Source organism: Symphalangus syndactylus, chromosome 9 (assembly GCF_028878055.3).
Source record: "Symphalangus syndactylus isolate Jambi chromosome 9, NHGRI_mSymSyn1-v2.1_pri, whole genome shotgun sequence".
In the NCBI taxonomy this organism is placed as follows: domain Eukaryota; kingdom Metazoa; phylum Chordata; class Mammalia; order Primates; family Hylobatidae; genus Symphalangus; species Symphalangus syndactylus.
The window spans coordinates 84,879,203-84,902,704 of NC_072431.2; the positions used below are offsets into that span (position 1 = coordinate 84,879,203).

Genomic DNA, 23,502 nt, shown 5'->3' on the forward strand with positions numbered 1-23,502 from the left:
TAGATAAAGGAAAGTTGAAAGACTTTATAATCAACCTAAAGAATAGCAAAAAGAAATTCTTGAAACAAAAAAGAAAATAGTAAAAGAAGGAATTTGGAACATCACAAAGACAAATAACAACAGAAAGGATAAAAATGTGGGTAAATGCAATATACTTTCCTTCTTCTCTTGAATTTTCTACATGTTTTCTGGTTGAACCAAAGATTATAAATTTGTCTGATATATATAGAGGAAATATTTATGATATTTATCTTATAAATGGGGAAGGATAAACGGACTGAAAGAGAGGTAAGGTTTCTACACTAAACTTGTTAAAATGTTGACATCAGTAGGCTGTAATGTTATGTAAAAATAACATATATCTAGATAAACTACAAAAAATTGTATGCAACAAGATATACTATATATAAATCAAAATGGATTCTAAAAATTGCTCACATAAACCACAGCAACATAGGAAAAAAACAGAGAAATAAAAACGGAACAAACAGAAAACAAAAAATAAGTTAAATAGCAGACTTATCAATAACATATCAATAATTGCATTAAGTGTAGATATTCTAAATATACCAATTAAAAGAGGCTGTAATAAATGATTTAACAAATATCATCCAAATATATGCTGTCTAAAGAAACTCACTTCAAATATAGCAATATATGTAGGTTGAAATTAATAGAATAGAAATTATACACCATGCAAACTTTAATCTAAAGAAAGTAGGAGTGGCTGTAGTGATAACAGAAAAAGTAGATATCAGAGCAAAAAAATTTACCAGGGATAGTGAGAGACATTACAAAATGATTAAAGAGTCAGTGTAAAAGGAAGACATAGAAATCCTAAATGTGTATGCATAAAACAATAGAAATTTCAATCACACAGAGCCAACACTGATAGAATTTAAGGAGAAAGAGCCGGGCATGGTGGCTCACGCCTGTAATCCCAGCACTTTGGGAGGCCGAGGCAGGTGGATTACGAAGTCAGGAGTTCAAGACCAGTGTGGCCAAAATGGTGAAACCCCGTCTCTACTAAAGATACAAAAATTATCAGGGCATGGTGGTGGGCACCTGTAATCCCAGCTACTCGAGAGGCTGAGGCAGAGAATTGCTCGAACCCAGGAGGCAGAGGTTGCAGTGAGCTGAAATCACTCCACTGCACTCCAGCCTGGGCAATAGAGAGAGATTCCGTCTCAAAAAAAAAAAAAAAGAATTTAAGGAGAAATAAACAAATTCTCAATTATAGTTGGAGATGTCAACATCTCCCTTGAACAATCAGACACAAAATAAGCTAAGACATCATCAAACAACAAGATCTAATTGACATTTATAAAATACTCCATGCAACAATGGCAGAATACATTCTTTTCAGGTACCCAAGAGTATGTATTAAGAGACCTTGGCCATAAAACAAAACTCAACAAATTTAAAACAATTGAAATCATACACATTATGTACTCTCAGACCAAAACAGAATCAAACTAAAACTAGTAACAGTTAGATAACAAGAAAATTTCCAAGCATTTCTAAATTAGCAATAGGTCAAACAGGAAGTCTCAAGGAAAAAAAAATACATATATGTATGTATGCTCATCTGAATGAACATATGCCAAAATCTATGGGATGCAGCTAAGCAGTGCTGAAAGGTAATTAATAGTACTAAATACTTACATAAGAAAAAAGAAAAAGTCTCAAATCAATAATCTAATTGCCATGTTAACAAACTAGAAAAAGAAATGCAAAATAGACTCAAAGCTAACAGTAGAAAGGAAATAATAAAGAGAAGAATTCAATAAAAAGAAAACAAAAAAAAAAGACAAAATCAATGAAACCAAAAGCTGGTTCTTTGAAAATATCAATGAAGTTGGCAAATCACTGCAAGCCTGAAAAATAAGAGTGAAAAGACACTAACAAATTCAGAAATAAAATGAAATTTTACTACATACTCTGCAGGCATCAAAAGGTTAATGAAGGAATATTATAAACAACTCTACACACATAAATTTGACAATTTAGATCAAATGAACTATTCTTTGAAACACAACTACCACAACTCATCCAACATAAAGGGTAAACTGAAAAATCCTATAATTTCTAAAGAAATTGACTTTATAATTTAAAAATTCCTGAAAAAGTAACCTCCATGCCCAGATGGTTTCACTGACAAATTCTAGCAAATGTTTAAAGAATTAACACCAGTTTTAACCAATCTCTTCCAGAAAATAGAAGAGGAAGCAACACTTCCCAAGTCACTTTATAAAGTCAGTATTACCCTGATACCAACACAAAAGATATTACAAAACAGAAAACTAAAGGGCAATATCCCTCATGGATGTAGATATAAAAAAACTAACAAAATATTAGCAAATAAAATTCAGCAATATATAATTAGAATTATATAGAATAAACAATTCTAGGGATGAAAGGCTGGGCTGGTTAAATATTTGAACATCAATGTAAACCACCAGATGAACTGGTTAAAGAGGAAAGTCAATTAATACAGAAAAATCATTTGACAAAATTCAATACCAATTCATGATAAAAATTATCAGAAAACTAGGAATGGAGGGGGAACTTCTCCAACTTGATTAAGAACATCTACAAAATGCCTATAGCTAACATCATACTTAATCGTGCAAGACTGAACGCGTTCCTTCTACGATCTGGATAAAGTGCAAGATATTGGCTCTCACCACTTCTATGAAGCATAGAGCTAAAAACCCCAGCCAGTGCGATAAGGCAAGAAAAGGAAGCAAAAGGCATACAGATGGGAAAGAAAGAAAATTGTCTCTAGTTTCAGATGATATGATGATCTACATGGAAAATCCCAAGGAATATATATATATATATATATAAATCTCCAAGAACAAAGTAGTGAGTTCCAAAAGGTGACAGTATAAAAGATAAATGTAAAAAATAATGGTATTTCTTTATACTAGTGATGAAAAAAGGAAGACCAATATTAAAATGTAGTATCATTTATAATCACTGACAAAAATAAAATACAAGATGTAAATCTAACAAAACATGGCAAGGTCTCGTATGCTGAACACCTCACAATGCTGATAAAAGGAATCAAAGAAAATCTAAATAAATGAAGAGGCATACCACGTTCATGCAAACAGAAAGGAAAAGGGACTAGAATAGCCCACTTTTCTTTAAAATAATAAAGTAAGAAGAATCACTCTACCTGATTTTAAGACTTATACAACTGCATTAATCAAGACAGTATGGTGTTGACAGACAGACAGATAAATAGATAAATGGAACAGAACAGAGAACCCAGAAATAGCCTCACATAAGTATGGCCAACTGACTTTTGACAACAGTTCAAAAGCAATTTAATGGAGGAAAGATAGCTTATCAACAAATGGTGCTGGAGCAACTAGATATCCATAAGCAAAAATAAAATCTAAAAAATAAGTGAAACTTACACCTTATTAAAAAATGAACTCAAAATGGATCATAGATTTAACTATTAAATATAAAACTATAAGATTCTTAGAGTAAAATGTATGTCAAAACTTGGGGACTTGGGCTATGTAAGAGGTTTTTAGATATGACACCAAAAACATCAATCATAAAAGAGAAAAATCAATAAATTGGATATCTTCAAAACTAAAAACATCTGCTCCATGAAACAGAACAGAAGACCCTGTTGAGATGATGAAAAGACAAGCTACAAACTGGGAGAAAATAATTGCAAACCACATCTCTAACAGAAGAATCGCTTCTAGAATATACCATGAACTCTCAAAAATGAACAGCACAAAAAAATCAAACAATCCAATTAGAAAGCAGACAAAAGACATAAAGAGACAGTTCACCAAAGGGCAAGAGAACATATGGATAAAAAATGAGCACATGAAAAGATGTTCAACATCCTTAGCCATCAGTGAAATGCCAAAATAAAATCGTAGTTAAGTATCACTACATACTTATTAGAACAGCTACATTTAAGAGAGAGAGAGAGAGAGAGAACACCAAATGCTGGTGAGGATGCAGATGAACTGGATCCTTCATACATTGGTGATGGCGATATAAAATAGACACTCTGGAAAACAGTTCGGCAGTTTATGAAAAAAATCTAAACATGATCCATCAATCACACATCTGGGCATCTATCCTAGAAGAGTTAACATGTATGTGCACACAGAATTTCGCACAACAATGTTTATGGCAGCTTTATTTGTAAAAGTTAAATACTGGAAACAGAAATGTCCTTCAACAAGCAAATGACTAAACAAACAGTGGTCTATCCATACCATGAAGGACTATTTAGCAATGAAAGGAAGGCACTATTAACACACACAACTTGGGGCATAATACACACAATTATAATAATTATAATAATACACTATTAACACACAATCCCAGGGGCATAATACTGGATGAAGAAAAAGCCAATTTCAGAGATCACATACTGTGTGATACCATTTAGAGGGATGATTCCAGGTAAAAACTTCCATACTCAAGGGGACACTTTGTCCTGAAGCTGGAGATAATGAGGAAACCATGCTCAGAGTCCTTGCCAGTGCAAATCTCTGCTGCGCCCAGTAGCTTTTCCATTGCCAATTCAGGCTACAACCCCAGACAAGCAGACCTTGACTTGAGTTCCCTGCCGGTCACTGGTTATCTACCTGAGGTTGGGCTTGTTCAGAAGACCAGTGGTCAGTGTCAACTGCTCCCTGGTCTGACAGTTCTGAGAGTTCACATGAAGGGTTGATGGACACAGGTCCACCTTGAGGTCAGGGCTGATGGACACATGTCCAGCCTTAAGTCGGGGCAGATGGACATGGGTCCACCCTCCAGTTGGGGCAGATCCACACAAGTCTACCCTCAGGTCAGGGACTGAAGGACACAGGTTCACCCTCAAGTCAGGGACTGAGGGACACAGATCCTCCCCGTGATCAAGGCCAATGGACACAGGTCCACCCTCAAGTGAGAAAATGATGGACACAGGTCCACCCTGAGATCAGGGAATGATGGACACAGGTCCACTCTCAGGTCAGGGAATGATGGATCCAGGTCCACTCTCAGGTCAGGGGCTGATGGTCACGAATTCTCCCACAGGTCAAGGACTGAGGGACAAAGATCCTCCCTGTGGTCGGGGCTGATGAACACAGGTCCATTTTCCGGTTGGTGCTAACGGACATGGATCCTCCCTCAAGTCAGGAGTGATAGACATTGGTCCACCCTCAGGTCAGCCACACCTCCAAACCCTGTCACCACCCAGCATCCTCTGCCTGTCAGCTCACCTGCTATGTCCTGGGTTACTGACTGTCCTCCACAGTCATAAATCACAGTACTGGGCTGTGACGGGCAGCCACGAGAGTGGCCAACACACTGAGAAGAAGGTAGCTGTCCTTCAGTGAGTAGATGATATACACATCTCCGAAAATGTACCAGGAACAGTCCGAGGCCACAGGGATGGACAGGAAGGTGAAGCTCCGACAATGTCAAAAGAACCCTGGAGGATGCAGTGATATCACTGACCATATTAACAGTCAGAGGGGGAACCACCAGGCTAAGCATCTTAGTACCTACTCAAGAGTATTTTCTAAAATTCAACATCCGCTTATTAAAAGAAAAAATTCAAAAGCTAACTCAAATGGATCACTTTCTTGAAATAATTAGCCATACACTATTACTCCTAACCCAAAGCATCACAATTAGTGGTAAAATCCTATTTATTAAAGCCAGAACAAAAAAGAATGCCCACCCTATTGCAATCATTTAACATAGGATGAAAAAGAGAAAGCAAAATTATCACGATTTGAAAAACATACTATTGTAGATCAAAAAAATGCAACAGAATTAAGTAAAACATTATTGCAATCACTTTCAAAAAGTGTGGACCAAACAAGCTGAAATTTTATCTTCATTAAATTCAGATAGATATAGTAGAAGTTATATTTTTAAAAAATTTCTAGCCATGTTTAAACAAAATGCCTAGGAGATGGGATAGGAGAGCCCCTAGGTGGATCAGAAACAGAGAAGAAAAGACGCAGAACTCTCCACCCCAAATCAACAGAATATACATTCTTCTCAGCACCACACCACACCTATTCCAAAATTGACCACATAGTTGGAAGAAAAGCACTCCTCAGCAAATGCAAAAGAACTGAAATTATAACAAACTGTCTCTCAGACCACAGTGCAATCAAACTAGAACTCAGGATTAAGAAACTCACTCAAAACCGCTCAACTACATGGAAACTGAACAACCTGCTCCTGAATGACTACTGGGTACATAATGAAATGAAGGCAGAAATAAAGATGTTCTTTGAAACCAACGAGAACAAAGACACAACATACCAGGATCTCTGGGACACATTCAAAGCAGTGTGTAGAGGGAAATTTATAGCACTAAATGCCCACAAGAGACAGCAGGAAAGATCTAAAATTGACACCCTAACATCACAATTAAAAGAACTAGAGAAGCAAGAGCAAACACATTCAAAAGCTAGCAGAAGGCAAGAAATAACTAAGATGAGAGCAGAACCGAAAGAGAGAGACACAAAAAACCCTTCAAAAAAATCAATGAATCCCGGAGCTGGTTTTTTGAAAAGATCAACAAAATTGATAGACCCCTAGCAAGACTAATAAAGAAGAAAAGAGAGAATAATCAAATAGACACAATAAAAAATGATAAAGGAGATATCACCACCGATCCCACAGAAATACAAACTACCATCAGAGAATACTATAAAGACCTCTACGCAAACAAACTAGAAAATCTAGAAAAAATGGATAAATTCCTTGACATACACACCCTCCCAAGACTAAACCAGGAAGAAGTTGAATCTCTGAATATAACAATAACAGGCTCTGAAATTGAGGCAATAATTAATAGCTTACCAACCAAAAAAAGTCCAGGACCAGACGGATTCACAGCCGAATTCTACCAGAGGCATAAGGAGGAGCTGTTACCATTCCTTCTGAAACTATTCCAAACAATAGAAAAAGAGGGAATCCTCCCTAACTCATTTTATGAGGCCAGCATCATCCTGATACCAAAGCCTGGCAGAGACACAACAAAAAAAGAGAATTTTAGACCAATATCCCTGATGAACATCGATGCAAAAATCCTCAATAAAATACTGGCAAACCAAATCCAGCAGCACATCAAAAAGCTTATCCACCATGATCAAGTGGGCTTCATCCCTGGGATGCAAGGCTGGTTCAAGATATGCAAATCAATAAACGCAATCCAGCATATAAACAGAACCAATGACAAAAATCACATGATTATCTCAATAGATGCAGAAAAGGCCTTTGATAAAACTCAACAGCACTTCATGCTAAAAACTCTCAATAAATTAGGTATTGATGGGATGTATCTCAAAATAATGAGAGCTATTTATGACAAACCCACAGCCAATATCATACTGAATGGGCAAAAACTGGAAGCATTCCCTTTGAAAACTGGCACAAGACAGGGATTCCCTCTCTCACCACTCCTATTCAACATAGTGCTGGAAGTTCTGGCCAGGGCAATCAGGCAGGAGAAGGAAATAAAGGGTATTCAATTAGGAAAAGAGGAAGTCAAATTGTCCCTGTTTGCAGATGACATGATTGTATACCTAGAAAACCCCATCATCTCAGCCCAAAATCTCCTTAAGCTGTTAAGCAACTTCAGCAAAGTCTCAGGATACAAAACCAATGTGCAAAAGTCACAAGCATTCTTATACAACCAATAACAGACAAACAGAGAGCTAAATCATGAGTGAACTCCCATTCACAATTGCTTCAAAGAGAATAAAATACCTAGGAATCCAACTTAAAAGGGATGTGAAGGACTTCTTCAAGGAGAACTATAAACCACTGCTCAACGAAATAAAAGAGGACACAAACAAATGGCTCATGGACAGGAAGAATCAATATCATGAAAATGGCCATACTACCCAAGGGAATTTATAGATTCAATGCCATCCCCATCAAGCTACCAATGACTTTCTTCACAGAATTGGAAAAAACTACTTTAAAGTTCATATGGAACCAAAAAAGAGCCCACATTGCCAAGTCAATCCTAAGCCAAAAGAACAAAGCTGGAGGCATCATGCTACCTGACTTCAAACTATACTACAAGGCTACAGTAACCAAAACAGCATGGTACTGGTACCAAAACAGAGTTATAGACCAATGGAACAGAACAGAGCACTTAGAAATAATGCCATACATCTACAACCATCTGATCTTTGACATACCTGACAAAAACAAGAAATGGGGAAAGGATTCCCTATTTAATAAATGGTGCTGGGAAAACTGGCTGGCCACATGTAGAAAGCTGAAACTGGATCCGTTCCTTACACCTTATACAAAAATTAATTCAAGATGGATTAAAGACTTAAATGTTAGACCTAAAACCATAAAAACTCTAGAAGAAAACCTAGGCAATACCATTCAGGACATAGGCATGGGCGAGGACTTCATGTCTAAAACACCAAAAGCAATGGCAACAAAAGCCAAAATTGACAAATGGGATCTCATTAAACTAAAGAGCTTCTGCACAGCAAAAGAAACTACCACCAGAGTGAACAGGCAACCTACAGAACGGGAGAAAAATTTGCAATCTACTCATCTGACAAAGGACTAATATCCAGAATCTACAAAGAACTCAAACAAATTTACAAGAAAAAATCAAACAACCCCATCAAAAAGTGGGCAAAGGATATGAACAGACACTTCTCAAAAGACGACATTTATGCAGCCAAAAGACACATGAAAAAATGCTCATCATCACTGGCCATCAGAGAAATGCAGATCAAAACCACAATGAGATACCATCTCACACCAGTTAGAATGGCGATCATTAAAAAGTCAGGAAACAACAGGTGCTGGAGAGGATGTGGAGAAATAGGAACACTTTTACACTGTTGGTGGGACTGTAAACTAGTTCAACCATTGTGGAAGTCAGTGTGGCGATTCCTCAGGGATCTAGAACTAGAAATACCATTTGACCCAGCCATCCCATTACTGGGTATATACCCAAAGGAGTATAAATCATGCTGCTATAAAGACACATGCACACGTATGTTTATTGCGGCACTATTCACAATAGCAAAGACTCGGAAGCAACCCAAATGTCCAACAATGATAGACTAGATTAAGAAAATGTGGCACATATACACCATGGAATACCGTAAAAAATGATGAGTTCATGTCCTTTGTAGGGACATGGATGAAGCTGGAAACCATCATTCTCAGCAAACTATCGCAAGGACAAAAAACCAAACACCACATGTTCTCACTTATAGGTGAGAATTGAACAATGAGAACACATGGACACAGGAAGGGGAACATCACACCCCAGGGCCTGTTGTGGTGTGGGGGGAGTGAAGAGGGACAGCATTAGGAGATATACCTAATGTAAATGATGAGTTAATGGGTGCAGCACACCAACATGGCACATGTATACATATGTAACAAACCTGCACGTTGTGCACATGTACCCTAAAACTTAAAAGTATAATTAAAAAAAAAAGAAAGAAAAGAAAAGACGCTGCATTGAGCATACTGGTGATTTTTTAAACCATGCTAAAACACATAGCTGACTCCATTGAGGAAACCAAGGCTCAGGTGCATCGGTGGTGGGAGCGAGCACAGCAAGTGCCTGAGAGAGAACAATTTGGCAACAGCTATCCAAAATTAAAACAGACACACCATTTAACCCAGCAATTCCACTACAAAGAAACACCCCTAGGCTGTCCTTGTAAGATTTACTAAGACATTTGTGAAAAAAGATGTTCATGACATCAGTAGACATGAGATCAACCTCTAGAAATAAAGTCCCCAGCAACCAACAAGCCAGTGGTAAAGTCACATCCCTCCTTCCCTCCTTCCTGCAGTGGGAGGCCATCCAGCCACTTAGAAATGATTCCAAGATTTCTAAAGTCTGTCACCTAGTGAAAAGAGCATGGAAGACAAAATGATAAACTTCTGTTTGCATTAACCTCTGGTGCACACCGAAATTGATTTTCTAGAAGGAAATACAAAATGGCAAACATCTTGGAGGACTTAATTTTTGTATCATGTGTGCATGTTGCTTTTATTTTTTAATTCAAGCTTAAATATTTAAGTGTGAAGAGAAGAACAAAAAAAGCACTCAATAAAAAGAGAGAGAGACCAAATTGGGAGGCTTCTGGGTGTAGCTATTAGAGGAGACAACTGTGCTGCCAGGTATTAGGAAACTAGAATAGAGACGTGTCCCACGCTGACTCGGGCAGGCAATGTCATGTTCCCCACCTGGTGGGCCCAGTGGGCGATGAGCATAACAACCCTAACAGGCTGCACACACTCAGGCAGACACTTGACTCTCTGGATTCCATTACACAAAACCATCAGAGAAGTAAACATACTTTCATGACCAAAAGCTCTGTCCACAATTTGCTTCATTTAAACATAACAGAAATAACCTAAATATCAATGGAGGTTGATTAAGTAAATGGTTTCTCTTTAGGCTGCAAATGTATATAATGATATTTAAAAATCATATTTTTTGCAGCCATAAAAAAGAATGAGTTCATGTCCTTTGCAGGGACGTGGATGAAGCTGGAAACCATCATCCTCAGCAAACTAACACAGGAACAGAAAACCAAACACCGCATGTTCTCACTCATAAGTGGAAGTTGAACAATGAGAATACATGGACACAGGGAGGGGAACATCACACACCGAGGCCTGTCAGGCGGTGGGAGGAAAGGGAAGAGAGAGCATTAGGACAAATACCTAATGCATGCGGGACTTAAAACCTAGATGATGGGTTGATGGATACAGCAAACTACCACGGAACCTGTATACCTATGTAACAAACCTGCACACTCTGCACATGTATCCCAGAACTTAAAGAAAAATAAGGACCAAAAAATCATATTTTTGACAAGTATTTAATAATATAAGGAAATGTTTATGATATATTGGCAAGTAAAAAAAAAAAAGCAACCAAACCGCCTGTGTATCACCCAGTCAAGTTTATTAAAAAAATACACACACACAAACTTAAGAAACTGGAAGGAACAAAATGTTCATGATAGCTTTTTTGTGGGATGGTAGGATTCCAGATAAATGCTTTTCATTTTCTCCCTTGTGCGTCTTTGTGTTTCTCCATATTTTCCATAATCAATTACGTTTATGATCAGGAGAGAGTGCTGAGAGAAAAAACAGAGCTGGCGTGAATGCCCTTGGGGATAAGGGCTGATGGCAGGAGCTCATCCTTGCAGCACTAGTGACAGTGGCTGTTGGGCAGGACCTGAAGCTACGTGCACAGTTGCCCCCATTGCAGGGTGGGAGACCAAACCCCCAGGAGGACATCCAGGCCACTCAGTGAGGGATGGATCTGAACCTACAGGAGAGGTATCAGATGTGTGGGGTCTGACACAGTTTCTCTGCTTGACCAAATTTTAGCCAGGCTCTGAAACTTCTCCTAGGCCCAACGGTGCACTTCCTTGTAAAATCTAGTTTTAGCAGGAACACCCCACCTTCAATATCCCATCCCCCTCCTATCTGATCAGGTTCCTCACCCTCCACCAGCCCCCAGGGGAGGCCTGATCACCTAGGCCTGTCTTCAGCAAGAATCGTGCTAGGTCAGTTGGCCAGAATCCCCTTACCCCTATGTTTCCCCTTAGAAATTTTCCATCCACTGACCCTCACTCCCCTTCTGTTAGGAGCTGAGTCTAACCTCTCCCCCCAACAGCATGACTCCACTGCTACTGCCGTGCTTCCTACGCTATAGCTATGGTCCCGCAAACAGACTATCTTACTGTGTTTTAGCAAGTGTCATTGAATAATTTTCCTTTTTTTTTTTTTTTTTTTTTTTGAGACAGAGTCTCGCTCTGCCATCCAGGCTGGAATACAGTGGCACGATCTCGGCTCACCGCAACCTCCACCTCCCGGGTTAAAGCGATTCTCTTGCCTCAGCCTCCAGAGTAGCTGGGACTACAGGCACGTGCCACCACGCCCGGCTAATTTTTGTATTTCTAGTAGAGACGGGGTTTCACCATGTTGGTCAGACTGGTCTTGAACTCCTGACCTCGTGATCTGCCCGCCTTGGCTTCCCAAAGTGCTGGGATTACAGGCATGAGCCCACCGAGCTGGCCAAATAATTTTCTTTTCTTTTTTATTTATTTATTTATTTATTTTATTATTATACTTTAGGGTTTTAGGGTACATGTGCACAATGTGCAGGTTTGTTACATATGTATCCATGTGCCATGTTTAACAGCTCCCGCCCTCCTGGCTGCGACTGGGCCCTTGTGCAACACCGCCACCTAGAGGCCGATCCCCTCTGCCCTGGCTCCCACACCCCTGAATGAGCACAGCTGGGGAACAGGGACCCTGAGGAAGAGGACAATTTGAGGTGGTCCTAGTCTGTCCAGGAGCCTTTGTAAGCCATTCCCCTGAACTCCGGACACGTTTGCTCACAAAAGCTGCACCAAGGTCACAGACGGCACAACGCACTCTCCCACCTGATGCCTAACTGCAGCTCCAAGGCTGGGCTCCATCAAACGCTGGGGCTGGCAGGCCTGGGCTGAGTCTGGAGGTGCAGGTAGCAGAGCCGGAGAGAAGAGAGTGTTAACAGGCCTGGACGCCTGCAGAGGGAGACTGCTGCAGGTGGTGGCTGCTGTGTGCACACAGACTGCACCTGTTCCTCTTGTCCTAGGCACACGCCCTGCTGGGACCACCACAGACATCCCTGCAGAGACCACCTGCCTGCCGTGTCCCGTCACCACCCTTTGATGCCTCCTGCAGTGGAGACGCTATTCTCCTTCCCATTTCTGACTTGCTTTCACTCATCACAAGGCAGCAGCAGTATGGAACCCTGTCTGGGGGGCAGATGGTGATGAAGGGGTGACACTGGAACTGCAAAAGCTCAGACTTCCAGGCTCGCCCTGCCCACAGCACCTGATGCAGAGCGGGGAAGCCTGGGGTCTGGGGGTGGGGAATCAGGCACTGTGAGCGAGGGGTCAGAAGTGGAGACGCTGAGAAGACAGTGTTTTGGTGTTTTGCCCGTCTGGGCATCCTGGCTGGGCTGCTGACCGAGAATAACAGAGGAAGGCCATCTGCAGGCAGCGCGCTCCTGCACAGAGAGGGAGCCAGGAAGCCGCACAGGCACAGACAGATGAGGCACAGGCTTGGACGCTGGGGGCAAGGATGACAGGTGGGTAGGGCCAGCCTTAGTGTGAAATCCACCTAAGGAGGGAGGGCCCAGAATATCTGCCCAGAATGAATACCCTGAGAGGCTGTTTAGAAGCAGGTGGGGAATTTTAGCTTGAATTTATGGATAAACAGGAATAAATACATAGATTATGGACAAATACAAAGAATGCCAAGGAGCAAAAAAGTACACTATAATGACTTTTGCAGGAAATAAAAAGTAGCTCAGCTCTAAGCAGCATTTACAAGATTATCCACATGTAAACAAGGAATTCTGATCTAGCCAAATCACATGGGGGCCATATTGGGAGGGCAGGACAGAGATCAGTCCCTGGCAGCTCCAGCATGGCAGGCTCCCTGGCTGCTCCTACCTTGTCATCGTCCTCGCAGGTCATGACGTTGGAGAAGGGGATCTCGGCCTTGAACATTTTCCGGCAGTGCATGAGCTGCACCAGCAGGTAGCAGACGGTCTTGAACTTCATCCTCTTGGCCGGTTTTATATCTGAGAGAATTAGGCCTGGAAATATCTGTCCAAACACACAAGGGGCAAGGAGAAATGCTGTGAATGAGACGCATTGTGCCTCTCGGGCTGGGAATGCCATCCTGAAAAACACAGCCACCCCAGGGCACTGGGATTCATTTGCTCAGCGCCTACTTCAAGCCAGGCATTGGGGAACATGCCAAGAATAGAGCAGCAAACAAAACCCCAACCCACGTCCAAAACGTTCGATTCTCAAACCGCACCAAAGGCCTCTAAAAGCCAACGTGATGCATGGAATCCTGAAGCAAAGTACGGGGGAAGGCTGGAGGCCCTAGTCAGGAAAGACAACCAGGGCTTGGAATAAAGGTCTTTGTTACCCCGTTCAGTTTCCAATATGTCCCCTTCTACAGACAAGGAAAGAAATCGCATGGGGAGGATGGGGAGGGCTGGGCAGTGCACCCAGCTGAGGCTCAGAACCTAAATTCCCTCACAGTCCTCATGTTCTGGGTGAAATTCCATCTGTAAAATCGGATGAACATCACCCACTCACCCGCTGGGGCCTTCTCAAGGTCAAATGAGGTGATAGGAAAGTGGGACCCCATGAATGCTCCACTGTCATCGTTCCTGCTGGCCGGCCTGTCTTCTGAGTGAGTCCAAAGTTCCTGCAGCCCCACAGCAGCTCTCACCCCATCTCCTCCCCAGGAATGCGGTACCCCTTCCTTGGCCTTGCTGCCTACCTCTCAACTTCACTTTCTCTGGCCCCTACAGGTAGGTACAAATCTCCACTCTTCAAAACAACAAAACCCCCTTCTTCTGAGCAATCTCACTCTTCCCCTCCAGCTATTCAAACTTCTCTAAAGTGGGGCTGTATACTGTACCTACCTTGTCAACCCCTTTTACCCTCAAACTACAGGACTGGATGCTATTGTCTATGTCAGTGTGACAGAGCCCAGGGGCCTGCATCCACTGGGCTGCACAATGACTAGCTCCCACAAATTGTTTCTTTAAAACGAGCCAACACACTAATGGCTCTGCACCCTCACCTGAGCCATCGACCCTCCCCTGAGCCTGAACCCCTCACCTGAGCCCTGAACATCTCACCTGAGCCATGAACCCCTGACCTAAGCCCTACACCCTCACTTGAGCCCTGTACCCTCACCTGAGCCCTGAACACTTCACCTGACTCCTGAACCCCTCACCTGAGCCCTGCACCCTCACCTGAGCCCTGCACCCTCACCTGAGCCCTGAATCCCTCACCTAAGCCCTGCACCCTCACCTGAGCCCTGCACCCTCACCTGAGCCCTGAACCCCTCACCTGAGCCCTGAACCCCTCACCTGTCCCCTGAACACCTCACTTGAGCCTGATCCCCTCACCTGAGTCCTGCACCCTCACCTGAGCCTCACCCCTCACATGGACCCTGAAAGTGACTTGATCACTCTTGATCATGTCCAGACCACTTTTCTCTGGACCGGGTGACCTCGAGTGCCCCATATAAGACGGTAACAGCCCACCTCTGTGCCCAGTACCCCTCAGTTCAGAGCTCGCCATCCCTGGCCCCCCTGCAGGGTTTCATGCCCACTTTGCAGGGGAGGCAGTGAAGGCCCAGGGAGGGGAAAGAGGACACAGAATGGCCTGCCCCGAGGTGACCCCAGATCTCTGACTAGGGGTTCTGGCTCCCTTACCTAGACCCTTCCCCACACCAGTAAGAGACAAGGCCCAGGACAGTGTCAGTGGGGACAACTCTCCTCATCTTAGCAAGTTCACAGCCCAGAGAAGCAGTGCTTGGAGAGGAAGCAGGAGGAGTCACATCTGTAAAGCTCTGCACAGGCCAAGCAGCTAAGGATCAACCAAATAAGGGGGGCTCTGGTGCCTACCTTTCGGCGATGGGATGGCACAATAAAAAAGGTTTCGATGTTATGAGTTTTCAAGAAACTGTTCCTCTCATGTCCGTAACCTGGTTCTACCTCGTAGTCCCCATTCAAGCACGCTAGGGTCGTCTTTGTGATATGAACCTTCCTACAAAAGGAGGAGGCAGAGGCTGGATGAGTGGGGAACCACTACTGTCAGAGTCTGCAGGGCCTCACCAGAGGGGAAGGGGCACAGGCAGAGGCTTCCCCACACCAGGGCAGGCTCCACGGAGAGTATTCATGCTCCCATGCAAGTCTGCCCATGCCAGGAGGGCGGGCCCAGGCAGAGATACAGTAGGGCCATCAGGAACCATGCCCAGCAGGACAGGAGGGATGGCTGAGGTCGGGGACACAGGGCCAGAGGGAGAGCAGAGGAACCAAGGGAGAGAGAGAAAGAATATGTCAGGACTCATTAGGGAAGTTGAGGAAAAAATGGGCAGTAATGTGAAGAAGAGAAAGAGGAGAGGAGACATGGGAGTCCCTCCCCAACCACAGTCTGGTCTGGTCAGCACAAGGAGTGGGCAGACCCCACTGGGTAGCAAGAAGTCAGGGGTGGCCACGGTGTTCACACATGAGGTGGGGTGGGAAGCAGGGTGGTGAGAAACGCTGTGGAGCCCAGGCATTCACGCCTCCCCAACCCAATCTTCTGGTGAGGACAGGAAAATCCCCCACAGTTGGCATCGTCTCAGCAGAAAACGAACACCCACAGTCTCTGCTCCTTAGCAGGGCACGCCTGAGCTCACAGGTTTATGGGGCGAGAAGCAAACTCCCCACCTTCCAAAACCATTCCCTGCAAACCCAATTCTTCACCGCGCAACCTTCTGAACTCTTCGCAGGGGAAAAGCTTGGGATTCATAATTAAACTCTAAGGCTGGCTGAGGATGAAAGCAGCGAGCCTGGCTCAGATGGGAGGCGGTTGAAGGCAGAGCTGCCATGCTCACTGGGATCCTGAGAGGGTGAAGACAGGGCTCGGGAGATCATGAGACCTTTCCCAGCAGTGGCTCCACCAGGATCCCCAGAGGAGCACGGGGGTGGGAGAGGGAGGGACAGGGAGGGACTGCCAGGCCAGGAAGTGCAGAGGTAGCAAAGGGGCCAGAAGGCAGCACAGGCAGGTTCTCTGACTCCAGCCTCAGCTTGTCCCTGTGCTGCCCCATCTACAGGGGCCGATTCCTGCCATCAACTCAGAGTGCTTGGATACCCAGGCCCAGTCCCTGCTGGGATGCTCCCTGGGTGCCCCCATCAGCAGCTCCCATTGGCCTGGGGCAGGCAGGGCACTCACGGCAAGCCTCAACCCTTGCTGCTTCCTGCCCCTCCGGAGGCACCCTGGAAGCACCTGGGGACACTGTCACCCCCATCAGCCTGGCCCTGAACTACAAAGGTCACTGAGGCTGTCTGGAAACTTGCAGGCACCACAGTCTCCAGAAAGGCAAGTGTCTGTGCATTCCTGTGTTCAGCTGATGCTTCATCCATTCCATCAGCAATGGAGACAGCGGCTGCATAGCCCAGCCCTGGAAGCCAATGGGGAGAGGAAACACCAGCTCTCACTGAAGCCCCTGCTTTATGCTGAGCCCAGGGCACACTGAGGGCAGCCAGTGTTCTGCAAAAGTTGCCTGCTGAGGGGCAGCCAGTGTTCTGCAGAAGCTGTCTGCCATGATAGCCACTGCGAGATCATACAAAAGGGAGATTACAGGACCCAGGGGTGGCAGAGGGGTGCATGGAAATCTTCCTCAAGACAAGGCTGAGCCTGCCACGGAGCACAGCCGTCAACAGCCCATGGCCATTCTCAGAGAGCTCAAAGAAGGCATCATCTGTGACCCAGATGCCCATGAGCTCCTAGATGGCTGTGTGGAGCTTGGGGGTGGAGAAGGAGCTCTAAAGTCCAAGCACTTTCCATTTGCACGTTTGAGAAAATGAAACCAAAGACAGCAAAAAAAGAAGTGATGTAGTGACAATAAGTCATGAGGACAGCAACCATGCCATGGGCAAAGGTACCCATGCGCATCTGCTCTGGCCTTCTGGTCCAATGACAACTTTATGTAGATGTGCGCCAGGCTCAGCTGGGCCCGGCACAGAGTGGCAGCCAGGCTGGGTGGGACACATATCACAGGAAGTCTGGTTGGCAGGTGTGGCTGGGACAGGCAGGCTCCTCTAGGAGCACTCACACAAGTGCCCTCAAGAGCACAGCCCAGAACCTGAAGCAAGGATTTAGCCCAGGGGTGTGCAGCCACCACCAACCTCCCTCCCCTCCCTACCCCATCCCTGACTTACCCTGGCAGGCCAGCAGCTTCCATGACATTGGCCAAGGTCACATCATTGGACCACACATCGTACTGCCACTTGCGCAAGCCCAGGACGCCACAGAGGACCCTGCCCGTGTGCAGACCCACACGCATGTTCAGGTCCACCTCAGTGGCTTCAGCCACGGATCTGCAACACAGACACAGAGCGTGGGGCTGGGGCCCACCTTGTATCTGCCCAGGGGACCACCTTGGTCTGCACTGCTAGGCTGTGAGCACCAGGGAAGCTGGGCCTTGTCCTTGCTGCATGTGGCCTGAGCGTGGAGGTCTCCTGACATAGTCAGTGGACACGGTGCCTTCCTGCCCACCTGTGGGCTGAGGGCCTTAGGCAGGAGTGGTGGCTCTGGCCCATGCTCCCAGCCAGCTCACACCATGTCCACACCAGACCCATGAGTTCCCTTCATGGCCTCCTAGAGGGCCCTCCCTGCCCAGGGCAGTCCCCAAATCCCAGTTGGACCTGGTCATTACTGTGGAGTGTGGCATCGCGATAGTTCAGATTAACATAAGGCTCTGTGAGGCCACTGCTCACTCGCAGGGACCCATGCCTGCTTGCCAGCCAGATGCAGATGACAACCCCGCTGGAAACATCCACAGAATCTGCAGCCCAGGCATTGGGCTCTGCCTCCCACCCCTTCCTGATGCACACTCGGCCTTAGGCCTCAATGCAAACTTATGGTCAAGGCCTGGAGGCCACATCCAGACATGAGAGGCTGGTGACATGAGGGGCATTCACCAGGAGCTGGGGTGGGGACAACAGAGTATGGCAAGGGGCATTAGGGAAGGGAACAGAGGCAGAGCAGGTGGTGAGAGAACCGAGGGCTTCTGGTAAAACCCAGGCAAGCCTGGCTGAATTTGGGTACACGATGCCCATCTCTATGCCTCAGTTTCCTCGTGTATACACCCAGCTCCAGCTAAATTCACTTTTACAAGCTTTGCAATCATTTAAACCCTAACCCAGAGCATCTCAAGGCTTAAGAGGCCAACCTCCTCTTTCTATTCCATCCAGGATGGAAATACTAACAAAAGCTCCTAGAAGGACTGAGGGGTGGGCCATCAGGTGGTGACAGCAAACCAGCTCAGCCTGGAGTCCCATTCTGGAGGCCTCTGTATATCACATTTGTCAATAACAACTCGCTACGTGCAAGGCAAGGCTGTGCCACCCACCCGAGAAGCCTGTGTGTGGTTCAACTTCACCCCAACTTCCCACTGGGGCCTCCTTCCTGGAGCCCCAGCCAAGGCTCAGGGAGCACCTGCTCAGCACAACCCCACTGCTTCCCCAGCCTCCACTCAAACCCTTGCCAGCTGCCCATCACTACTCACTTCATCCTTACAAGGGCCTGTTCCCAAAAACCATAGCACATGGAGGCCCCGGCAGTCACTCCAAGGCAGATGGCTGCCCAGACCGCAGAATCACACAAGTCCCAGCGCATGTTCAGAAAGTATGCATGCCACAGATTTACATTATGTGGAAGTCAGACTACTGATATATCTTTAATACCTATGTAGTTTTATATATTTTGAATATACTTTTTTTTTTTGAGACGGAGTCTCCCTCTGTCGCCCAGGCTGGAGTGCAGTGGCGCTATCTCCTCTCACTGCAAGTTCCGCCTCCCGGGTTCACACCATTCTCCTGCCTCAGCCTTCCGAGTAGCTGGGACTACAGGCGCCCGCCACCACGCCCAGTTAATTTTAGTTTTTTTTTTTTTTTTTTTGTATTTTTAGTAGAGTCAGGGTTTCACTGTGTTAGCCAGGATGGTCTTGATCTCCTGACCTCGTGATCCACCCGCCTTGGCCTCCCAAAGTGCTGGGATTACAGGCATCAGCCACCATGCCCAGCTGAATATACTTTTGTATTTTAACTTTTTTTCAGTTGTTTGCCAATCTTCTTTGAGACACTGAAACCAAACGCTGAAATAAAAAATTATTTTTCAAAATTCACAAAACGAAATGAGTATGGGAAAATGTAAATAACAAAACATACTAATAATGTTTTTGTGCACTGTTAGTGTTTGTACCTCTGAAGCCATGAAACGGTAAATGGCACGGAGACTTCTGGGACCCATGCCCACCTTCATCCCCAGATCCCCTCGAGCTCACCAAAGCAAACCCTTAGGCTCCCAGCAAGTGGCACCTTGGCCAGCCTCCAACCAAATCCACACCACCACGTTCTACCAATACTCTCCATCTTCAATCTTTCCCAGTCGCTTCTGCCTCAAATATCTCAATTCTTGGTAACATCAGATCTACAGTTAACTGAACAGTTACTTCTAAAAAAATGATGCATCCAGAACTGTTCTCACGGTGACTCCTCTTGGTCTCACCATTCCTGGGATGCCCAAGCTGGCTTCGTCTAAATCCAACAGAACCTTTAACTTCATTTCCAAGGAACAGAATTTCCACGGACTTCCTTGGCTTTATTTGTACTATGTTTTTTCTTTATTTGTGCTCTCAGGTTCACTTATTTATCGCAAGTGTTTTTTATGCAGAGGAAAAGTCTGACACTTGCCCACCGCCTACAGCCCTGACCTTGGTCCTCTGAGCTGGATCCCAACAGCAACAAAATGAGGAAGTGACCTATCTCTGGCAGAGGGGGCCGCTGTTGGCCCCGTGGCGTGAGTAAATTCTGGCAGAGCTGAAACCTAGTCATGGCTGCACTGAAGCTCAGAAGTGAAAGGACAGGTAAGCATACATTCATTCATTTGTTCAACGAACATCTACTGAGTGTCAGCCATTATTTCAAGCACTGTAGCTACAGCTGTGCACATAACAGGGGAAAAAAAGAGGAGAGAGGACACTACAGAGGCCGATTTACTGTCACCTAGGCAGAATTTCTAGAAATAACAACACACATGCCTGCAGCAGCCTCCAAGCCCCCATCCTGTGTGGTGGGAAGGGCGGGGCAAATGGTTTCAGCCTCAAGTGGTTCAAGCTCATCACCTCAACTTGGGCTCCTCCCTTCCCCACCTAGGACTCAGTTTCCCCATCTGTAAAAATGTAGCTTCTCAATCTGGAATATAAAGATTCAGAAGCTCCACATCCCCTAAAATTTTAGGGAAAACCATGTGGTGGGTGTATAAGTGTGTGCACACAGGCATCACCTCTCATACAGAAAATCCATCCTTAAATTTATCAACAGGTCTGGCTCTGAAAACTAGAATCCAATAATTAGAGGAAGTAATCCTCCAAGTTTCTCCGTGCTGAGAAACTGAAGCATGCTCCATAGCTCACACACAAGCCCCCTTGTTAAAAATTAAGATACTGCTGGGGACAGCCCAAGTGCCAGGCGGACAAGGCCAGTAGGCATCCCTTCTCGCACGACCTCCAGGGATGCAGGCTGGGGGACAATCAAGTTCTACTGACAGCCGCGGCACACACAAGCTGAACTTAGCAGCTCAAAAGTGGGTCAGGGAGGAAAGGCACATGCCATTTACTTCTAATTTAATTCAATGTAGTAAACTAAAAATACACACTGCCAGCAAGGCATCTGGATTGAGTCTATTTACCAAAAATGGTGGCTTGCATACTTGGTGGTTATGTGGAAGAATGAGGTTCCTGTTCAAAATCTGATTCATGGTTTGCCTATCACCTGTGACGGACAAGGCTTCCCCCATGAAATGGACAGACAAATCCACATTCCTATGGGTACACAGAACCATGAACCAATCCTGCAGGATTGGCCACCAGCTCCCTCTTTCTGGGAGCCGATGAATCAATACTTGCAGTGGCTGCTAGAACCCAGTCTATGCAGGCCCATTTAATCTGAGATCTCATTAAATTATCAAAATAACTCAGAGATGCAAACACTGTTTCTCCATTTTGCTTCAAAGAAAATTAAGGACTCGAGGAGCCTGAAGCATCGCCTGAAGGATGGGAGCCAGGAAGAAATCAGAAGCACCCCAGCCCACTCAGGAAACAGCAGCTGGGGATGAGGTAGCTGAAACCATATGAAATGCCATTTTGGGAGGCCAGAACTGGCTGGCTAGGAGCAACTTCCTAGGGTGTCCTAATACTCAGGGCATCTCTGGGAGAGCAGCAGAGCTGGTGGTATGTGTCAGAGGGGAGGGGTATGAGCAGAAGAAGGTGGGTGAGCACAGATCTCACACAGAGCAAAGCCCCAGTGGGGGAGAAGGACTCAAACCTGAGTATCCCCCAAGCCAGGCCCCAGGGAGGGGTTCAGGCCTCATCTGACTTCACCAGCAGGAGAAAATGTCCCCTTCTTTCTGCCCCAAGGGTGTCACACATGACTTCCAGGTATGGAATACAGAGAGGGAGCATTGGGAAGACTCAGACTGAGACTCTCATCACATGGAAGGTCTCAGATTGACAAAGGGACTGATGTGCTGCCTGTGTCCCTGCAGTCTGGGCATCGCGGGCAGTCCTGCAGAAATCCCATTGGAAATTCAAGGTCAAGGACTGGTCCCAAACCTCAGGACACAGGGCCTGGTCTTGTCAGCCTGGCTGCAGCAGCTGGGAGGCTGGTCTGGCCACCCTCATCTTTCCAATGCTCTGTGGGCTCAGAGACAGGATGTCATGAGGCAGAATCGGCCATTTTACAGAGAGGGAAAACTGAAGCTCCAAGACAAAAGGGACATGTCCAGGGTCACACAGCTCTTCAGGAGCAAGACCAGCACAGTCACCAAACTCACTGGACAGTTAGGATACTTCTCATCCCATCTTCATCTCTCCTATAGACAGGAACCACCTGGCCCAAACAGAGAATGTATATCACTTTTAAAGTATTCACTAAGAATCACACCGATAAAAATTAATGGGCATTTCCTTAAAATAGTATACCACACTCCTAAATAAAGCCCAAGTTTGAGAGAGAGGTGGAGGTCAGGGCAAGTAAGCTGGGGGCAGGGTCAGACTGCCCAGGGCCAGACTGCCCAGGGCCAGCTGCAGGAGCCCAGAGCCTCGGAGACACCCCAGCCCACTGCTCTAGCCTCTGGATGCTGTGGCTCCAAGAGGGCCAGGCTGGCTAAGCTGGGTGGCTGAGGAAGGTAGGGGCCCTGGGATCCCACTTTCAAGTCCAGCATTCTTCACCTTGTCATTACAAAGAGATGCCCCACGCTGCACTTCAGAGGGCCTCTCTTAGCCCCACCTGGATTCACACTGGAGCCTCACTAGGCCCACAGGCATTTGACAAAACGGGTCCTAGACTCTTCCCAAATGATCGATCTGCATGAAAAAGGACTAGATGCTAGGCGTGGGAGGCCTAGGTTTACAGATCAGAAAAGGAAAATATGTCTATCCGTTTTTCCCATAGGAATAAACATTCTTCAAAGTGATAAAACAAGATCTTTCCCACTTGTTCAACAAGGGAAAGACTTTCTCCAGCCTCAGAAATCAAGACCCAGCTCTGGCTGCATGCTTGCCTGCACCTGCAGCAATTTCTTTCTTGTGCTACCAGCAAAGCATTGGCCTGAAAAGAGGCTGACAATGGAGCCCTAACCCCCACCCTCTATCAAAGCAGCCTCTGGGACCACGGAGTCTGCATGAGATGCTTCAAGAATCTTCCAACCAGCCAAACCATCCTGATATGATTTGGCTCTAGGTCCCCACCCAAATCTCATGTCCAGTTGTAATTCCCAATGTTGGGTGAGGGACCTGGTGGGAGGTGACTGGATCATGGGGGCGGATTTCCCCCTTGCTGTTCTCATGACAGTG

General features: G+C 45.5%; 1 protein-coding gene across 1 annotated transcript in view; it reads right to left on the bottom strand.

Moving 5' to 3' along the window:
* ADCY1 (adenylate cyclase 1) overlaps positions 1 to 23,502 on the bottom strand; it is a 144,036-nt gene that overhangs the window by 43,325 nt on the left and 77,209 nt on the right. Inside the window, exons 6-8 of the mRNA XM_055293209.2 lie at positions 17,807 to 17,965; positions 15,506 to 15,647; positions 13,521 to 13,676 (exon numbers count right to left, since the gene is read on the bottom strand). Coding sequence (XP_055149184.1) covers positions 13,521 to 13,676; positions 15,506 to 15,647; positions 17,807 to 17,965 — 457 coding nt within the window. The remainder of the gene's footprint in view (positions 1 to 13,520; positions 13,677 to 15,505; positions 15,648 to 17,806; positions 17,966 to 23,502) is intronic.